This window comes from Musa acuminata, chromosome BXJ1-9, assembly GCF_036884655.1.
Source record: "Musa acuminata AAA Group cultivar baxijiao chromosome BXJ1-9, Cavendish_Baxijiao_AAA, whole genome shotgun sequence".
In the NCBI taxonomy this organism is placed as follows: Eukaryota; Viridiplantae; Streptophyta; class Magnoliopsida; order Zingiberales; family Musaceae; genus Musa; species Musa acuminata.
Window position 1 is genome coordinate 45,082,242 of NC_088335.1, and position 14,972 is coordinate 45,097,213.

At 39.4% G+C, this 14,972-nt stretch overlaps 2 protein-coding genes across 3 annotated transcripts; both read right to left on the reverse strand.

The window, feature by feature from the left end:
- Positions 1-3,407: 3,407 nt before the first annotated feature.
- On the reverse strand, positions 3,408-6,491 carry LOC103998894 (uncharacterized). Of its 2 annotated transcripts, XM_065084012.1 has the most exons (2): positions 4,551-6,491; positions 3,408-4,454 (listed from the first exon to the last, which is right to left on the reverse strand). In XM_065084012.1, the coding sequence occupies exons 1-2, from the start codon at positions 6,058-6,060 to the stop codon at positions 3,823-3,825; spliced, it is 2,142 nt and encodes a 713-aa protein (XP_064940084.1). In that variant the 5' UTR covers positions 6,061-6,491; the 3' UTR covers positions 3,408-3,822. The 2 variants fall into 2 exon arrangements, with proteins under 2 accessions (XP_064940084.1, XP_009418776.3); XM_009420501.3 differs by having other exon boundaries at positions 3,410-6,489.
- Positions 6,492-10,260: 3,769 nt separating this feature from the next.
- Positions 10,261-12,435, reverse strand: LOC135593752 (large ribosomal subunit protein eL42-like). Its single transcript, XM_065084013.1, has 4 exons — positions 12,301-12,435; positions 10,905-11,084; positions 10,551-10,625; positions 10,261-10,469 (listed from the first exon to the last, which is right to left on the reverse strand). The coding sequence occupies exons 1-4, from the start codon at positions 12,301-12,303 to the stop codon at positions 10,410-10,412; spliced, it is 318 nt and encodes a 105-aa protein (XP_064940085.1). The 5' UTR covers positions 12,304-12,435; the 3' UTR covers positions 10,261-10,409.
- Between the last annotated feature and the right edge of the window lie 2,537 nt (positions 12,436-14,972).

Consider the following 14,972-nt stretch of genomic DNA (forward strand, 5'->3'; position numbering starts at 1 on the left):
ATGTCGGTTCGAAGTCGACGTAGCGCTTGTCGACGTTGTAGATGGTGAGCAGTCGACGTCCCGCATCGTCGCCGATGGGGTTTTGTTCGAGGCGCAAGCACGCACGGCGACTCCAGGAGTAGTCGTTGCTGGGGCGGCCGTCCCGGTCGAAATCGAGGAAGCCGTTGCTCTTGGCGACGGTGATCAACAGCCTGCGAATCCACGACTGTATCCTGAAGTAGTGCACCTTGTCACAGTGCTTCTTCTTGATGGTTATGATCAGGCCCTTGGAGACGAGTTGGTCGAAGCATTTCTTCCCTTCCCTAGAACTCGTCACTATTGTCTCGCCCATCCACCAGTGGATCAGCAGCCTCTTCTTGAGGATAGCTTTCGCCGGGAAGACGGTGAGGCAGAAGAGGCAATGCTTCAGCTGAGTCTCGAAGCTGTCGACCACAAGCAAAAGGTGCTCCCAAGCGGAGCTCTCTTGGATCTGCCACTCCAGTGGGAGCACTTTTTCTTCCTCGCCCTCCTTCCCCTCAGCCTTGGATTTCTGTTCACCCGACGAATCCTTTGACTTCTCCTCTGAACCCCGGAGTATTTCAATGATTTTGTCGAGCTTTTCGAGTGGGCTCTCTGTTTTCGAGGAATTCGACGTCTTGAAGGTGATTTCCGGTCCCAACAATTCGTCGACTTGCCTGGCGACGAGTGCAAATTTATTTATGGCGGCGTCTTCTTTGCCCTTGGATTCCCGCAACTCTTTTCTCAGCTCCTCCATTTTTTTCTTGATATCGTCGATCTTCGTAACAACAACCTGGGAAGAAGCACCCTTCGGATCGGGGACGAGGAGGCCTTTGGTTTCTTCCAAACGCTTCAGCAACCGAGACACTACTTCGACGCTGGATCCGCCGCAGGGGAACATGGTCGGAAGCAAGAAATGAGGCACAGGAGAACGTTGGGGTTATGGTGGCTTCGTGTTGCGTCTGCAACTCATATAGCTGCATCGGCATAATCTACGTAAGGCACAAGGAAGAGAAAAGGAATATAAAAAAAAATAGAGAGAATAAAGAGAAAAGAGAAAGAGGGGAGAATAAAAAAAGAGAAAGAGATTTTAATAATAACAATAGCTTAGATTTAACATATATATATATATATATATATATATATATATATATGAATATTAAAATATTAAAAAGAAAAGAAATAAAAGGAACAAACACACAAAAAGCAAAAGAGAAAAAAAAAGGCATGGACAAAGAAAAAGAAAAAGAAAAAAAGAGAGTTTAGGTTGCACATTACTCCACCTATTGGAGGCAGCACATCTTCTTCAATACTCTCATTGCAAAGCAACACACCATATCTCAATCAAAATTCTGATGTACTGTTCATTTCATTGAGTAAAAAAGAACTGGGCATGGGCATCAGCAAGATTGCATCAGGAATATATATATATATATATATATATATATATATATATAATCATCGATATTTTTTTAATATAAAATTAGTTACTATAAATAATGTATTATTTTATTATTAACTTTCTTGTTTGTGTAGTATTGTTAAGGATGTTATCAAAATTAATTTTTTTAAATTTAATTTTAAGTTTAATTTAATTTAATTTTAATAACATCCTTAACAATACTATACAAACAAGAAAGTTAATAATAAAGCAATACACGAGATATATATATATATATATATATATATATATATATATATATATATCGGGTCGGAACCGGCCTTCATGCAAGGTGATTCTTTAAGGAGCACAATATTTCAATCTCGGGAGTTATCTCGAATCCAACTCGGAAGCTATCTCAAATTTACATTAAAGTCACATCGGATCTATCTTGAATCTATCTTAGAGCTGCCTCATATTCTTTTTGAAGTATAAAATTCCTTTGTCACGAATATCTCAAATATTTTTGCACACATGAGTTTTGACCAAGTTGGGGTGATTAAGAGGTCAATAACCTTTTCCCATAAAAGTTTGGTATTAGAAAGAGGCCCGATATTATAGGAATATCTATCTACCCATCCTTTTAATGAATGCTCCAACGAGGAGGCATCGTCTCTAATCTACAACACTTTTATTTAGAAAGAGCAACCATCATTCCTCCCATAAGTAGATGTGTCCACCTTGATAAAAATGCCAACAGGACACTCAAGTCACTTATTTGTTCTGTTCCTAAGCTTTGTCAATTAGATGTAGATGCTTACGGGCATATTGCAAGTTCTTACTCTGTTCCTACCTCAATTAGCCCAACATACGATATCGTCATCTCAACCATATAATATTTAATTAATTTTTAAAATATAATTTTATCAAACAATACTTATGTTAATACATATTTAAAATATAGTTTTCATCTATTATTTTTCAAACACTCAAAGTATTTTATAATTATACACTATTCAAATCCTTTTCTCCAAATATACTTAAAAAATATATATTTTCAAACAAATACACTCTATATCCAGTAGGATATCTATGACACCCTTGATCTACTTATACATTATATGATAATCCTTTTATTACAAGTTGGCTAGATTGTTATGTAATTCATATATATGTTGATATTATCTTATCGATAATTATAATGAAGTCAATGCAAATTCATTGTCATTGATGAATAAGGTTATTGATGAGCCAAAAATTATTTGTACATATCGACATGTATCCACCTTAGCTCCTTCGCATTGACATTAACTATATTTACACCACCACTCCTTTTGATATCTCAAAATGCATCAAGTTACCTCAACAAAATTGAGGTGCACCTTCATAAACCACATTAAAATTATAACTCTATCACAATAATATCATCATATTAACACCACAACTTACGCATCATGATATCACAACAAAATTGAGATATAACTTCACAATCCAAATGAAAGTAGTACACCACTCTAACCTAGCTTTTAGTACTAGAATATGCTAACCAATCTTATCTCACCACAAGATCATTTTATCACCGTAGGAGGTCCTTTCTAACACAACGCGTAACCCGTGATAGCCACCCCTATAGCACTTTGTCAATGTGAGATCACGGAAAAAAAAAAAATGCCCCTTCTAGATTGTCATCTAGAGGAGAAAATGGCATCGACTAGATTGTCATATGGAGAAAAAATTTTCTTGTCGAGAAGCGATAACTCCAAATGAGAACATACAAAATAAAAACCTTTATCTTTACATAAATATTTTTTTTTCTCTTTTATTATAAGCTTAATAGACTAAAGTAAATATAAAACATTCTTTGACATAAGCGTCAAAGAGATTATAAATCAACCTTTATATCCTTTGTCTTACGAAGGATTTCACGAGGTTAAACAAGAAAATTAAACTCGATTATCATTTCTCAAAATTAACTTAATTACGATGGGGACTGATGAATAGTTATTAGAGCAACGATAACTTTTAAGAATCATGAATTTAATTTTTATTAATTTATAATGTGAATATTTTGTTAAGTAATATATATATTTTCGAAAATAAAGAATAGATGTACAAATATAACTCGTTATTCAAGAAAAAAATTAGAATTTCTCGAAGAACTTGACATGATTAATTGTTCTTTGTGGTTGAAAATGAGAACGATCTCGAGTAAGTTTCACACACACACACAAACAAAGCGAACTTCCACCCAAACTCCACCCAAACTCAATTGTCAACCGAAGAAAAGAAAAAAAAAGCAAAAAAAAAGGCGATCAAAGCAGAAAGCAAAGCAGTTGATACATTATTATTAATAGCTCAAAGGAAACATGGAATTCCCAAAGCACACACACACGACAAAAGATATTATGCGTAAGTCCGCACATACGAGCACGCACAGCAACTGATCAATCGGTCTCCGGTGGCGGCAAGTTCATGGCTTTCGGCTCATCCTCAGCACTCTTTTTGGCATCCTCCTTGCACCAAAGCCCTTCTTTATTGCAAGGCCAAGAACTTGATTCCTTGTGCGATGAACTTTCTTTTCCGCACTTGAATTTCTCCACGACTCGGAGCTCGGGGAACGAACTTGTCAGCTTCTCCCAGCTGGGATGATCCAGATAATTGAGGAACCTCAGGCGCAGCACCTCCACCTTCCACCCCCGGCCGTCTCCAAGACTTCGGAGCATCCCTCCCCTCAGGTACAGTTTCTTCAGCTTTTGTAATTTAAGGGGATCAATCCACTGCGGGAACTCCTCCTCGGTGAAGCACCGGAGGTCCAGCTTCTCTATCGTACTAGGAAGGGTAACCTTAGCGGGATCAAGGGAACGATCCGCTGCAATCTTCTTGGTTTCTTTCTTCGTCAGTGGCCTCGCTCCCGAAGTGGCATCATGGTCGGATATTGGTTGAACTTTCTTCGTAGTGGCATCAGTACCAAAAGTAACGTCTTCGATCCTTGGATCGGCGTTCTTGTACGGGACATCGGATGTTGATGGTTTCTGCTCCGGTGGATGTGGCAGCTGACGCTTTTCGATGACATCATCTTCACCATCATCATGAGCATCGGCATCAGCAGCAGCAGTAGCAGCATCAGATGATTGTATGGACTTCGGTGGGAGATCTTTGACTGAGTCCTTACCAGTCCCTTGTTGTTTCTTCTCCTGTGAGGGCGCCTCAGCTCCTCTGGTGGAATGAGAGTCTTCCTTCTTCTCTGTAACCACTGCCCATGTTATGATGAGTGTGGTGATCTTCTTCAACTCGCCCACATTCTCCAGCTCTTTTTCTGCGATCCAACTGCCTATGTTGATGCTGAGCTTCCTCAACTTGGTCAGCTTCGCCAACTCATGGAGATGACAAACATGTTTGTCATCAGGCCCACTGATCAGTAAAAACCCCTTGAGCACTTCCAGATCGGAGAGGTTGGCGATGCTCTTGGGCATCTTGTCGAGCAGGAAGCAGTCCGACACGTCCAGGTACTGCAGCTTCTTGGCGGACCCGATCTCCTCCGGCAGCTTCTCCAGATTGTGGCACGCCCGGAGGTCCAACACCATCAGCTTGGTGAGCTTGCCGATGGACTCGGGAAGCGTTTCCACCCTCGATACGCCTCTTAGGCTCATGTACCGCAAGCTCTTGCAGTGGTCGATCCCCTTCAAGAACTCGTCGTTCTTGACCTCGATATGGTGCTTCTGGTCCGAGTCCTTCCACCGCCCCAGCTGCATTGTGGTCATCTCGCCCTTGTTGACTAGCCATGTGGGTTCGAATTCGACGTAGCGCTTGTAGACGTTGTAGACGGTGAGCAGTCGACGTTCCCCATCGTCGCCGATGGGGTTTTGTTCGAGGCGCAAGCACGCACGGCGACTCCTGGAGTAGTCGTTGCTGGGGCGGCCGTCCTGGTCGAATTCGAGGAAGGCATTGCTCTTGGCGACGGTGATCAACAGCCTGCGAATCCACGACTGTATACTGAAGTGGTGCACCTTGTCACAGTGCTTCTTCTTAATGGTTATGATCAGGCCCTTGGAGACGAGTTGGTCGAAGCATTTCTTCCCTTCCTCAGAACTCTTCACTATTCCCTCTCCCATCCACCAGTGGATCAGCAGCCTCTTCTTGAGGACAGCGTTCGCCGGGAAGACGGTGAGGCAGAAGAGGCAAAGCTTTAGCTGAGTCTCGAAGCTGTCGACCACAAGCAATAGGTGCGCCCAAGCGGAGCTCTCTTGGATCTGCCGCTCCAGTGGGAAATCCTCCTCCTCCTCCTCCTCCTCCTCAGCCTTGGATTCCTGTTCACCCGACGAATCCATTGGCTTCGCCTTTAATTTCTCGATTTTGAAATTGATGTTTTTCATGATTTCGTCGAGCTTCGACTTTAGTCGGCTCTCTGTTTCCGAGGGATCCAACGTCTTCTTTGCCGACCGCAACAGCTCGTCGACATGCCTGGCGACGATTGCAAATCTATCCATGGCGGTGTCTTCTTTGCCCTTGGATTCCCGCAACTTTTTTCTCATCTCCTCCATTTTTTCCTTGATCTCGTCGATCTTCGTAAGAACAACCTGGGAAGAAGCAGCATTCGGATCGGGGACGAGGCCTTTGGCTTCTTCCAAACGCTTCATCAACCGAGACACTACTTCGACGCTGGATCCGCCGCAGGGGAACATGGTCGGAAGCAAGAAACGAGGCACACGAGAAGGTTGGGGTTATGGTGGCTTCGTGTTACGTCTGCAACTCATATAGCTGCATCGGCATAATCTACGTAACGCACAAGGAAGGGAAAAGGGAAAACAAAAAAAATAGAGAGAATAGAGAGAATAAAGAGAAAAGAAAAAGAGGAGAGAATAAAAAAAAGAGAAAGATATATTAATAATAACAATAGCTTAGATTTAACATATATATATATATATATATGAATATTAAAAAATGAAAAGGAAAAGAAATAAAAGGAACAAACACACAAAAAAGCAAAAGAGAAAATAAAAAAAGACACGGACAAAGAAAAAGAAAATAAAGAGAAAGTTTAGGTTGCACATTACTCCACCTACCGGAGGCAGCACATCTTCAATACGTCATTGCAAAGCAACACACCATATGGAGGAGTATCAATAACAACCATGGCATCCAAAAGACCGTCAACCTACCTTTACACTTTGTTTGATAAAAATATAGTATCTATATATAAATAAAATTATTCGAAAGTATATATATATATATATATATATATATATAATTATTTGAAGTATATTTAAAATATCATTCTCCCAAAATGCTGCTTGCACCAATGATTATTCTTCTCTTCATAAATGATAAAAAAGAAGTCTATGATTATCTTTTTCACCGTTAATGATGAGAAAAAAGTTTGTGATTATCTTTTTCATCATAAACGATAAGAATGACGCTTCATCTTATCCTCCCTTATTGGGCACGATAGTGATGTGTCGAATAATTACTCTATATCTCCTATCATTATCCTGCCTCGAAGGCGTGCTTTGAGACTCCTTCGAGAAGGACTTGAAATGTGATGTTGAATTTATCCGACACATGAGTGTCCAAGATTTTCTCTTGTAGGTCGAGTTTTCTTGATACACGCATCACGGGCACACTTTACCTTGTGCCTCTGCTATGACAGACTTTTTTTCACACAAGTCGGGTTTTTCCAACTCATATGTTTTGGGTACATTTGGTTTTGCTTCTCTCATATAGCGGGTTTCCCTTCAAATGGGTTGAGATTTCTTAACTCACGCATCTCGGGTGCATTTGGTTTTACGCTTGTGCCATAGGAGATTTTTCTTCACGTGAATAAGGTTTTCTAGACTCACGCATGTCGGGTGCATTTGGCCCTACGACTCTACCATGGAAAATTTAACTTGGCGCTGGTTAGGTTTCCCAACTCACACGCCCTAGGAACATTTGGCCATGCACCTCCGTTGTGGTAAATATACCTTAGCTCGGGTCGAGTTTCCTGACTCATATGCCTCAGGCATATTTGGCCCTGCACCATTGTTGTGATGGATTTACTTGGTGCGGATCGAGTTTTCCAACTCACACACATCGGATACATTTGGCCTTATGCTTCCACTGTGACAGATTTATCGTAGCGTGGGTCGGGTTTCACAACTTACATGCCTCAAGCACACCTAGTTCTACGCCTCCGTCGTGGTGGATTTACCTTGATGTAGGTGGGTTCTCCGACTCATACGCCTTGGGCACATTTGGCCCTATGCCTTCGCCTTGGCAGATTTACCTTAGCACAAGTCAAGTTTTCCGACTCACATGCCTCGTGTACATTTAAGCCTTTGCCTCCATTGTGGTAGATATATCTTGGTGCTTGTTGGGTTTTTCAATTCACACGCCTATAGCATATTTGGCTATATGCCCACGTCATGGTGGATATACCTTAGCATGGGTTGGGTTTCTTGACTCATAAGCCTCGGGCATATTTGACATTGTGCGTACATTGTGACGAATTTACCTTGGTAGGGCTAGATGTACCCGAGTGTGAGTTGAAAATTTTGACCTGCACCAAGGTAAATCTACTACGATGGAGGCACAAGGCCAAATGTGTTTGAGATGTGCGAGTCAAGAAACCCAACCAATACCAAAGTAAATTTGTCATGATGGAGGTGAAGGGTCAAATGTGCTTGAGGCGTGTGAGTCAAAAAACTCAACCTGTGCCAAGGTATATTCGCCATAACGGAGGCGTGTGTGTTGGGAAACTTGACTTGTGCTAATATATATCCCTCATGACGAAAGCATAGGGCCAAATGTGCCCAAAGCATATGATTCGAGAAACCCGACCCATATCAAAATAAATCCGTCATGTCAAAAATAAAGGGTCAAATGCACCCGAGAGATGTGAGTCAAGAAAACCCAACATGCATGAAAGAAAATTTGCTATGATAGAGGCACAAGGCCAAATGCACCTGAGATGCATTAATAGAGAAAACTCGACCTGCGTAAAGAGAAATATGCTACGACAAAAGTGTAAAGCCAAATGTGTTCGAGACGCACGAGTCGAGAAAACCCAACCCACGTGAAGAAAAATATGCAACAACGAAGACAAAATGTAAAATGTGCTCAAGACGCACGCGTTGGGAAAACCCAACCCGTAAGAGGAAATCCTAAACACTCATGTGTATGATGAATTAAACATCGCACTTCAAGTCCCTCTCAAAAGAGCCCTAAAGCACACTTTGGAGGTAGGGGGACAATGATACGGTTTAACGGCTAATCATTCGACACATCACTTCCACATGGCACCCAATAAGAGAGGATAAGAATATTCCTTCTCATAATTAATGATGTGAAAGATAACCTCAAGCTTCCTTCTCACCATTTACGAAGAGAGACAATCGCATACTCTCACTATTTACGAAGAGAAAGACAATCGTAAGTTTCTTTGGTGCTCTTTACGACTAGATATAAAAGCTTACCTTTAACACAAAGAAAAAAAGACTTCTCTTGACTACTCATCCATACTCATATATCTCATATTACTAAGTTGAGTGTCGGAGGAACGAGTCAAAAAACCTCTCTCAATCTCAATCTTCATACAGGAAACACATGGAGAGTACACTGTTTCCACCTCGGAGATACTTTGAATAATCATATGCACACAGGTCAGGACCACATCAAGTTGACTAATACATCAATGATATCCCTAAATAGCAAGAAGAAAGCTTGTGATTACCTTTCTTCTCATAAATAAAAGGATATACAACCCCTGTCATCTGGAAGTGATGTGTCGGATGATTACTCATTAATATATCCCGTCATTTTTAAGTATAGATGCTATTAATCGAGGAGAAATACAATCGCAAATTTTCTTACCACAAGCTTCATTCTCGTTATCTATAAGAAAGACAATCACAAATTTCCTTGTACTCCGACAATCACAAATTTCCTTGTACTCCTTAAGACTAGGTATAAAACTCGCCTTTAACAAAAAGAAAGAAAGAGAAATTCTCTCACTACTCATGTTCATGCTCATATACATTTAATTATTAACTTGAACATTAAAGAATCGGATCAAGAAACCTTCGGATCTAGATCTTCAATGTAAATGATACTTTAGGAAGAATGTGTTTCCGCCTCAAAAACACTTCTAACAATCCTAAACAACTCTAACAATCCTAAACAACACTATGTGACACCAAAACGTCAATGACCTATTTCCCCCAACAACACTATGTGACATTTGTTCAAGTTAAATATATGCTAATATCTCATCAATAATTAATATGAAATCATATAAATTCATTATCGCTGATGATTTTTCATGATATATGCATATCATAATGTACAAGTCTCCAAGCACGAGGACAAGAAAACCTAGCACCTTGAGGCCGATTGAGTTGCGACTGGATTGATGAAGCAACTGGATTGATGAAGCCACAAAGCTTGAAGACAGACCAAGCCGACTCGCACAGTCAAGAGGACAAACGTCTGTATAGTTGACAGACTATTCCTCAATGTAGCTTGGTGATTGCATAAATCATACAAAACAAGAAAATGCAGGGTAACGTGAAAAAAAATCCTGTAATGCAATTAATCATATGAGGCATATCAATGCCATCATGTATAGCTAATGGCCTGGCAGCAAATCCTACAGGGAAACCATCAAATTTGTGAAGGTAAATAATTTCTTGAGTTCATTCCTCCATGCTAATATATGTTCATTCCTCCATGTTTGGATTTGGAATCGACGTTCTAGCCTTGTCTATATGGTTAGTCTTATAAAAGTAGCACTTATACTAACAATATGATGTTATGACTTTAAGAAAAGGCTATCAAATTGGATTAATTCAAACAAATATTTGACCTCATACAAAACAAGAAAGAATTCACTCGATACACAAATAAACTTCATGAATATTGCTTATCCATTTTAAACCACATGCAAAAGTTAACCAACATTGATATTCCAGTAGTTTAAACTAAAATCAGCATAGAACAAGCTACCATTTCACATAAACACATAAAAATGTAATGCTGAAATGTCAACAAAGACAAATTAGAAGAGAGAGGTCCCCTTCCCCTTCTTGTCTCCACCAATCTCAAAGTGCTTGCATCTCTGTGAAGGTAATGAAAATGATAGTTGTTACAAATAAAAATTCATAAAAGGAAAGAAGCAGTGGAAGATCACAGTTGGTACCTTTATCGGATGCTGCGAATAATGCTTGCAACTTTGGCATTGAAGCTTCAACACGATTTTCTTGGTAGTTTTTGCCTGGCAGAGAAATACAATGACTTTTAATACACCTACACAAACTTTCAGATGGCAGTAATATAGATAGCTAAAGTGTCATTAAAAGACATTGCAAGTACTTTGAAATAGTGTCTCAGAAATCTAGTAATCATGTGCAGTTTAATTTGGATAAGTCAAAACACAAAAACTAACTTTTTATTGCAAATTAAGCAACAAGGAGATCTGCAATGGTAGCTAATATCAATTCACGCATCAGTAGAATTATATTTCAATTAATCACCATAGAACAGACAGTAGTACCTTCTTGTGGAAAACAGGCTTCGTCTGTCCACCATAACCAGACTGCTTCCTGTCATAGCGGCGCTTCCCTTGAACAGAAAGGCTATCCTTACCCTTCTTGTACTGTGTAACCTTGTGAAGCGTGTGCTTCCTACAAGCCTTGTTCTTACAGAACGTTTTCTTGGTCTTTGGCACGTTCACCTGTATGATAACATTAATGGTAAAAGTCCAACATCCAACATCACGGAATTAAAACAAATGAAAAAAATCAAATAAAGCTAGGAAATGAAAAGTTTTGCTAAAAGAAATGTTGATCTCATCCCATCCATTAATAGCGTCAGCTAATGATAACACCCAAAAATCTACTTGAAGTTCAATGACCACCTATATTTGAGATAAACCATAAGTTAGCAGAACTCCAACCACAATCATCTTATAATAACTAAAATACAGTGCCCATACCATGAAACTCTTCGTCACATATGAAAACCACTAACCATTCAATACGGACATATTATTAAGTCAAACTTGAGATCCAAAAGACCCCAAATCTATAGCACAAACCAAAAATATACACAATGCTACACCTAAAGAGAAGTTCAAACACCTACAATGTTACCTGGATGAAAAACAAAGCATTTCTAATTCAGAGGCTCTCACGACGATTATGGTTATGCAGCATGCAGGCTGTTACACCAGGAAGGTAAAGCTCTGGAACACAAGTTACAATAACAAAGAACCATGGAAATTTCCAACCTCAACACTAGTTCTAAACTCTTTTCTCACTCTACCCTGACACGCATCTCAAGATAGGGGCATGAGATAAAAGAAGAATCACGGTCAATCTTGGGTTCCCAAAGGGAAAGGAAACAATCATATAGAACGCATTATGAGTGAGCCGAAAATGACTTAATAGGCTCAATTTTGACTCTACTTAAATTGGTATTCTCCAAGATCAATTGAGATACACGAAAAAGCAAAAGAACAAGAGAGGGATTTCGCACTCAGAATACCTTTGACCGACGACTTCATCCACAGTAGTGAGATCTCAGAAAATTAGAAAAACGACTTCAATCGACTAGAAGATGTATCAAAATAGGTAATTTTGAATTTGAACCAAATTAGATATGCATTCCAAAACTGCGACAGCATAGAGTGCTAAACACATGAAACAATTAGCCCTGCAAAGTTCAACAAAGGATCTTAAAGAATGCCCTTTGTTTCATCCAGAATGCCTAAGCGGCGGAAAGCAAACATAGGCATCCAGATCTCTCTAACCTCATACTTGCACAGCAAAAAATGTAGCTGATGGGGACACTGAACCATTAAAAGCCCAATCTTTAATCCGACAGATCCAAGAAATCAAATATTTCGAAACAAGGACAAGAATCGAGCAGAAAGAGTTCGACCGCATTACCATGGCTGCAGGTTAGCGTTAGGGTGGCCGCCTCCGAAGCGTAGGAAGAAAAGCCGACGCCTCCATTCGAGGCCCTTTTATATGCCAGGACGGTAAGTTAGGGTTAGGGTTCGAAAGATATTACTATTTATAATTTTTTATTTATAATTATGAATAATAAGAAGAGGCTCCGAATAGTAAACTTCAGGTTTGAAATAAATACCGAACTTGGTCCTCTGCCTTAATGGTCGGGGTGGAGTTGAAGATGATTCAGAGCTCGATTAGATGGAATAGAACATCAAGTTGCAAGCTTTAGATCGGCGAACACGTCAGTGGCTTCTCTTGGATTCTGAAAACAAATGAACACAACAAATGTAGCTGTTGACTGCAGATGGGAGTGAGTTGCGTTGAGTGCCAACATGAAGGAAGCCATGGATGGAAGCAGAAACGATAAGAGTAAATGGTTGGGAAAGATTATGCAGCGACAAGGAGATGACGAGTTGAAGGCAGCGATGAACGATTGCATAGAATAGAAGAAATGCTATGATAATTCACCATTGTCTTGTGGAGATTTTGCACTCAATTGAATAATTCATTGAATGTTGATCTTCTTCTCCAACTGCAACACTTTTCAGCACTCTGATTGCAAGTTTTCTTGGTTTCAACCATGATCGGAGTGAACATTTGGTTATACAAAGAGTTCATCGATCATTGCTTAAAACGGTGCCGGAAACTTCTCTTTTCTTCTTCTTTCTGCTGCATTCCTGATGCAAGAAAAGAAGCTACATCCTCATGAAATGAGTCCCGAGTGTCCTGTTCAACCACAACATCTTCATTATATCATTATGTTCTATTTCTTAGCTTTAATACTTTTGAAATCTTTGCATCAAGACATTTTTCGTCTATAGACAATCTATCAATCTCTGTTGTTTGACCTGCTATTCTTGACATTGGAGATTCCAAGTGGGATCCCAACTGGTAGTCTCAGATGTCAGGGATCATCATCCATTATTTTTCAGCTTGCTACTATGTGCAATCTTGCACTCGCAGTGAAAAGAAAGCTAAAAACTAGTAAAAAAGAACTTCGAAATCAATGATTGGTTCTCCTATGGTCAGATTTCTCTCTGCTTCCCATGGCAAGTTGAAGAGCTTAGCCGCGACAAATTTGAAGATCTTGTTCACATTAATGCTGTGTGTCACTCGAGAAGAACAGCGTTGCGTTCATCTCTCTTGCGTATGCTCTGGCCTGGATGAGACAACACAAATTACCAGCTCGTTCCTGCTGCAAGATGGTCATTAGAATTCATCAAGAACAGTGATCAAGGTTCCAACTCGACGAAGACAATCAATGTTTTTGTTTCGATGTCATTATTGAACTTGTAATCATCCAGTGAGTTTCAATGATAACTTCTAGTCATGAGATGGTTGACTAATTATATAAGAGATTATAATGGTCAACGCCAAATGACCAAAGAACTCATTGAGCAATTGTGATCCTTCAAGTCATTGCTGATATGATGTATGTTGACATTGGCACTGATGTTTTTGGGTTCAAAATAAAAAACATAAATGATCATTTTGTTTACAGAGAAATCTGCGGCAAATCATTTTATTGGAAAAAGAAATAGAGTGCTGGTCTCACACAACTGAGTAATTTAGTAGGATTTTGCCACCAAATGAATAGAGTAATTTAGGAGGATTGTGTGATATCTGACAAAGCTTGGGATAAAACTGGGGATTGAATATATCCAGCATCATCAAATAAAAAATAAGATGCAACTTGTTTGACTTCAAGACAGGTCAACGACTACAAAACTACATGGGATTAAGCCTTCCTGCAGATTTCTTTTTCTTCACACTTCATGAATGGAAAGAGTGAGAAACTAGTCAAATATTATGATCATGAGTCATATGTTTGTGTAGTTATTATGAACATGTTTCTTCATGGTAGACCACTAGATCAGGATCCTCCTATTTCATTCAATAAAAAATGTAGGGGAGTATTTGAGAATGTCCACAAGGAGATGAAAGCATCAATTCAAATAAGAACTTAATTGACTTGTAACCTTCTTGGATTTCAGCCTATTAACCATGCTATCTTTGTGGCAATCATAGCATTAATGACCAAGTTAAGTGCTTTGCTTAGGACATCATGATCTGAAGCAAGAACAGTTTAGCAGACTCATCTAGGGTTGATCAGAATTTAGGGTAGTTGAAAACCTAAAAGATAGGCTTGAGATATGTTTGTCTCTTATTCTCAATTGATAATGCAGGAAATCTGCAATATATTCCTCACTATTCTGGACAAAAACTGATATGAACCTAACAACATGTGTCATAGGTCTATTTCCAAACTTCAATTTTCCTTCTATTGGTCATATGTAATTTTTGCAGTAGACAAAAAAGACAAATAAAAAGAAAAGAGAAGTTGCCAATAGATCCAATCATGGTCTTAGTTGTACATCCAAGAACAGTTGAATTTGTATCAGACCTAACCCAAACACTAAAGTTGGACACAAAACTGTATCAGATGTTGCAATACATCTAAACAGAACTATCAGAATTTAGACAGTACTCCTCATCTCTGTAGTTGATCATGCTCAGTATGTCCAGGTCAACCAGGTCTATGTTAAAGTCTTCCACAAAGTGCATTCGACAGTAAACAGATGAATGGATTGAGAAAACAAGAAGAT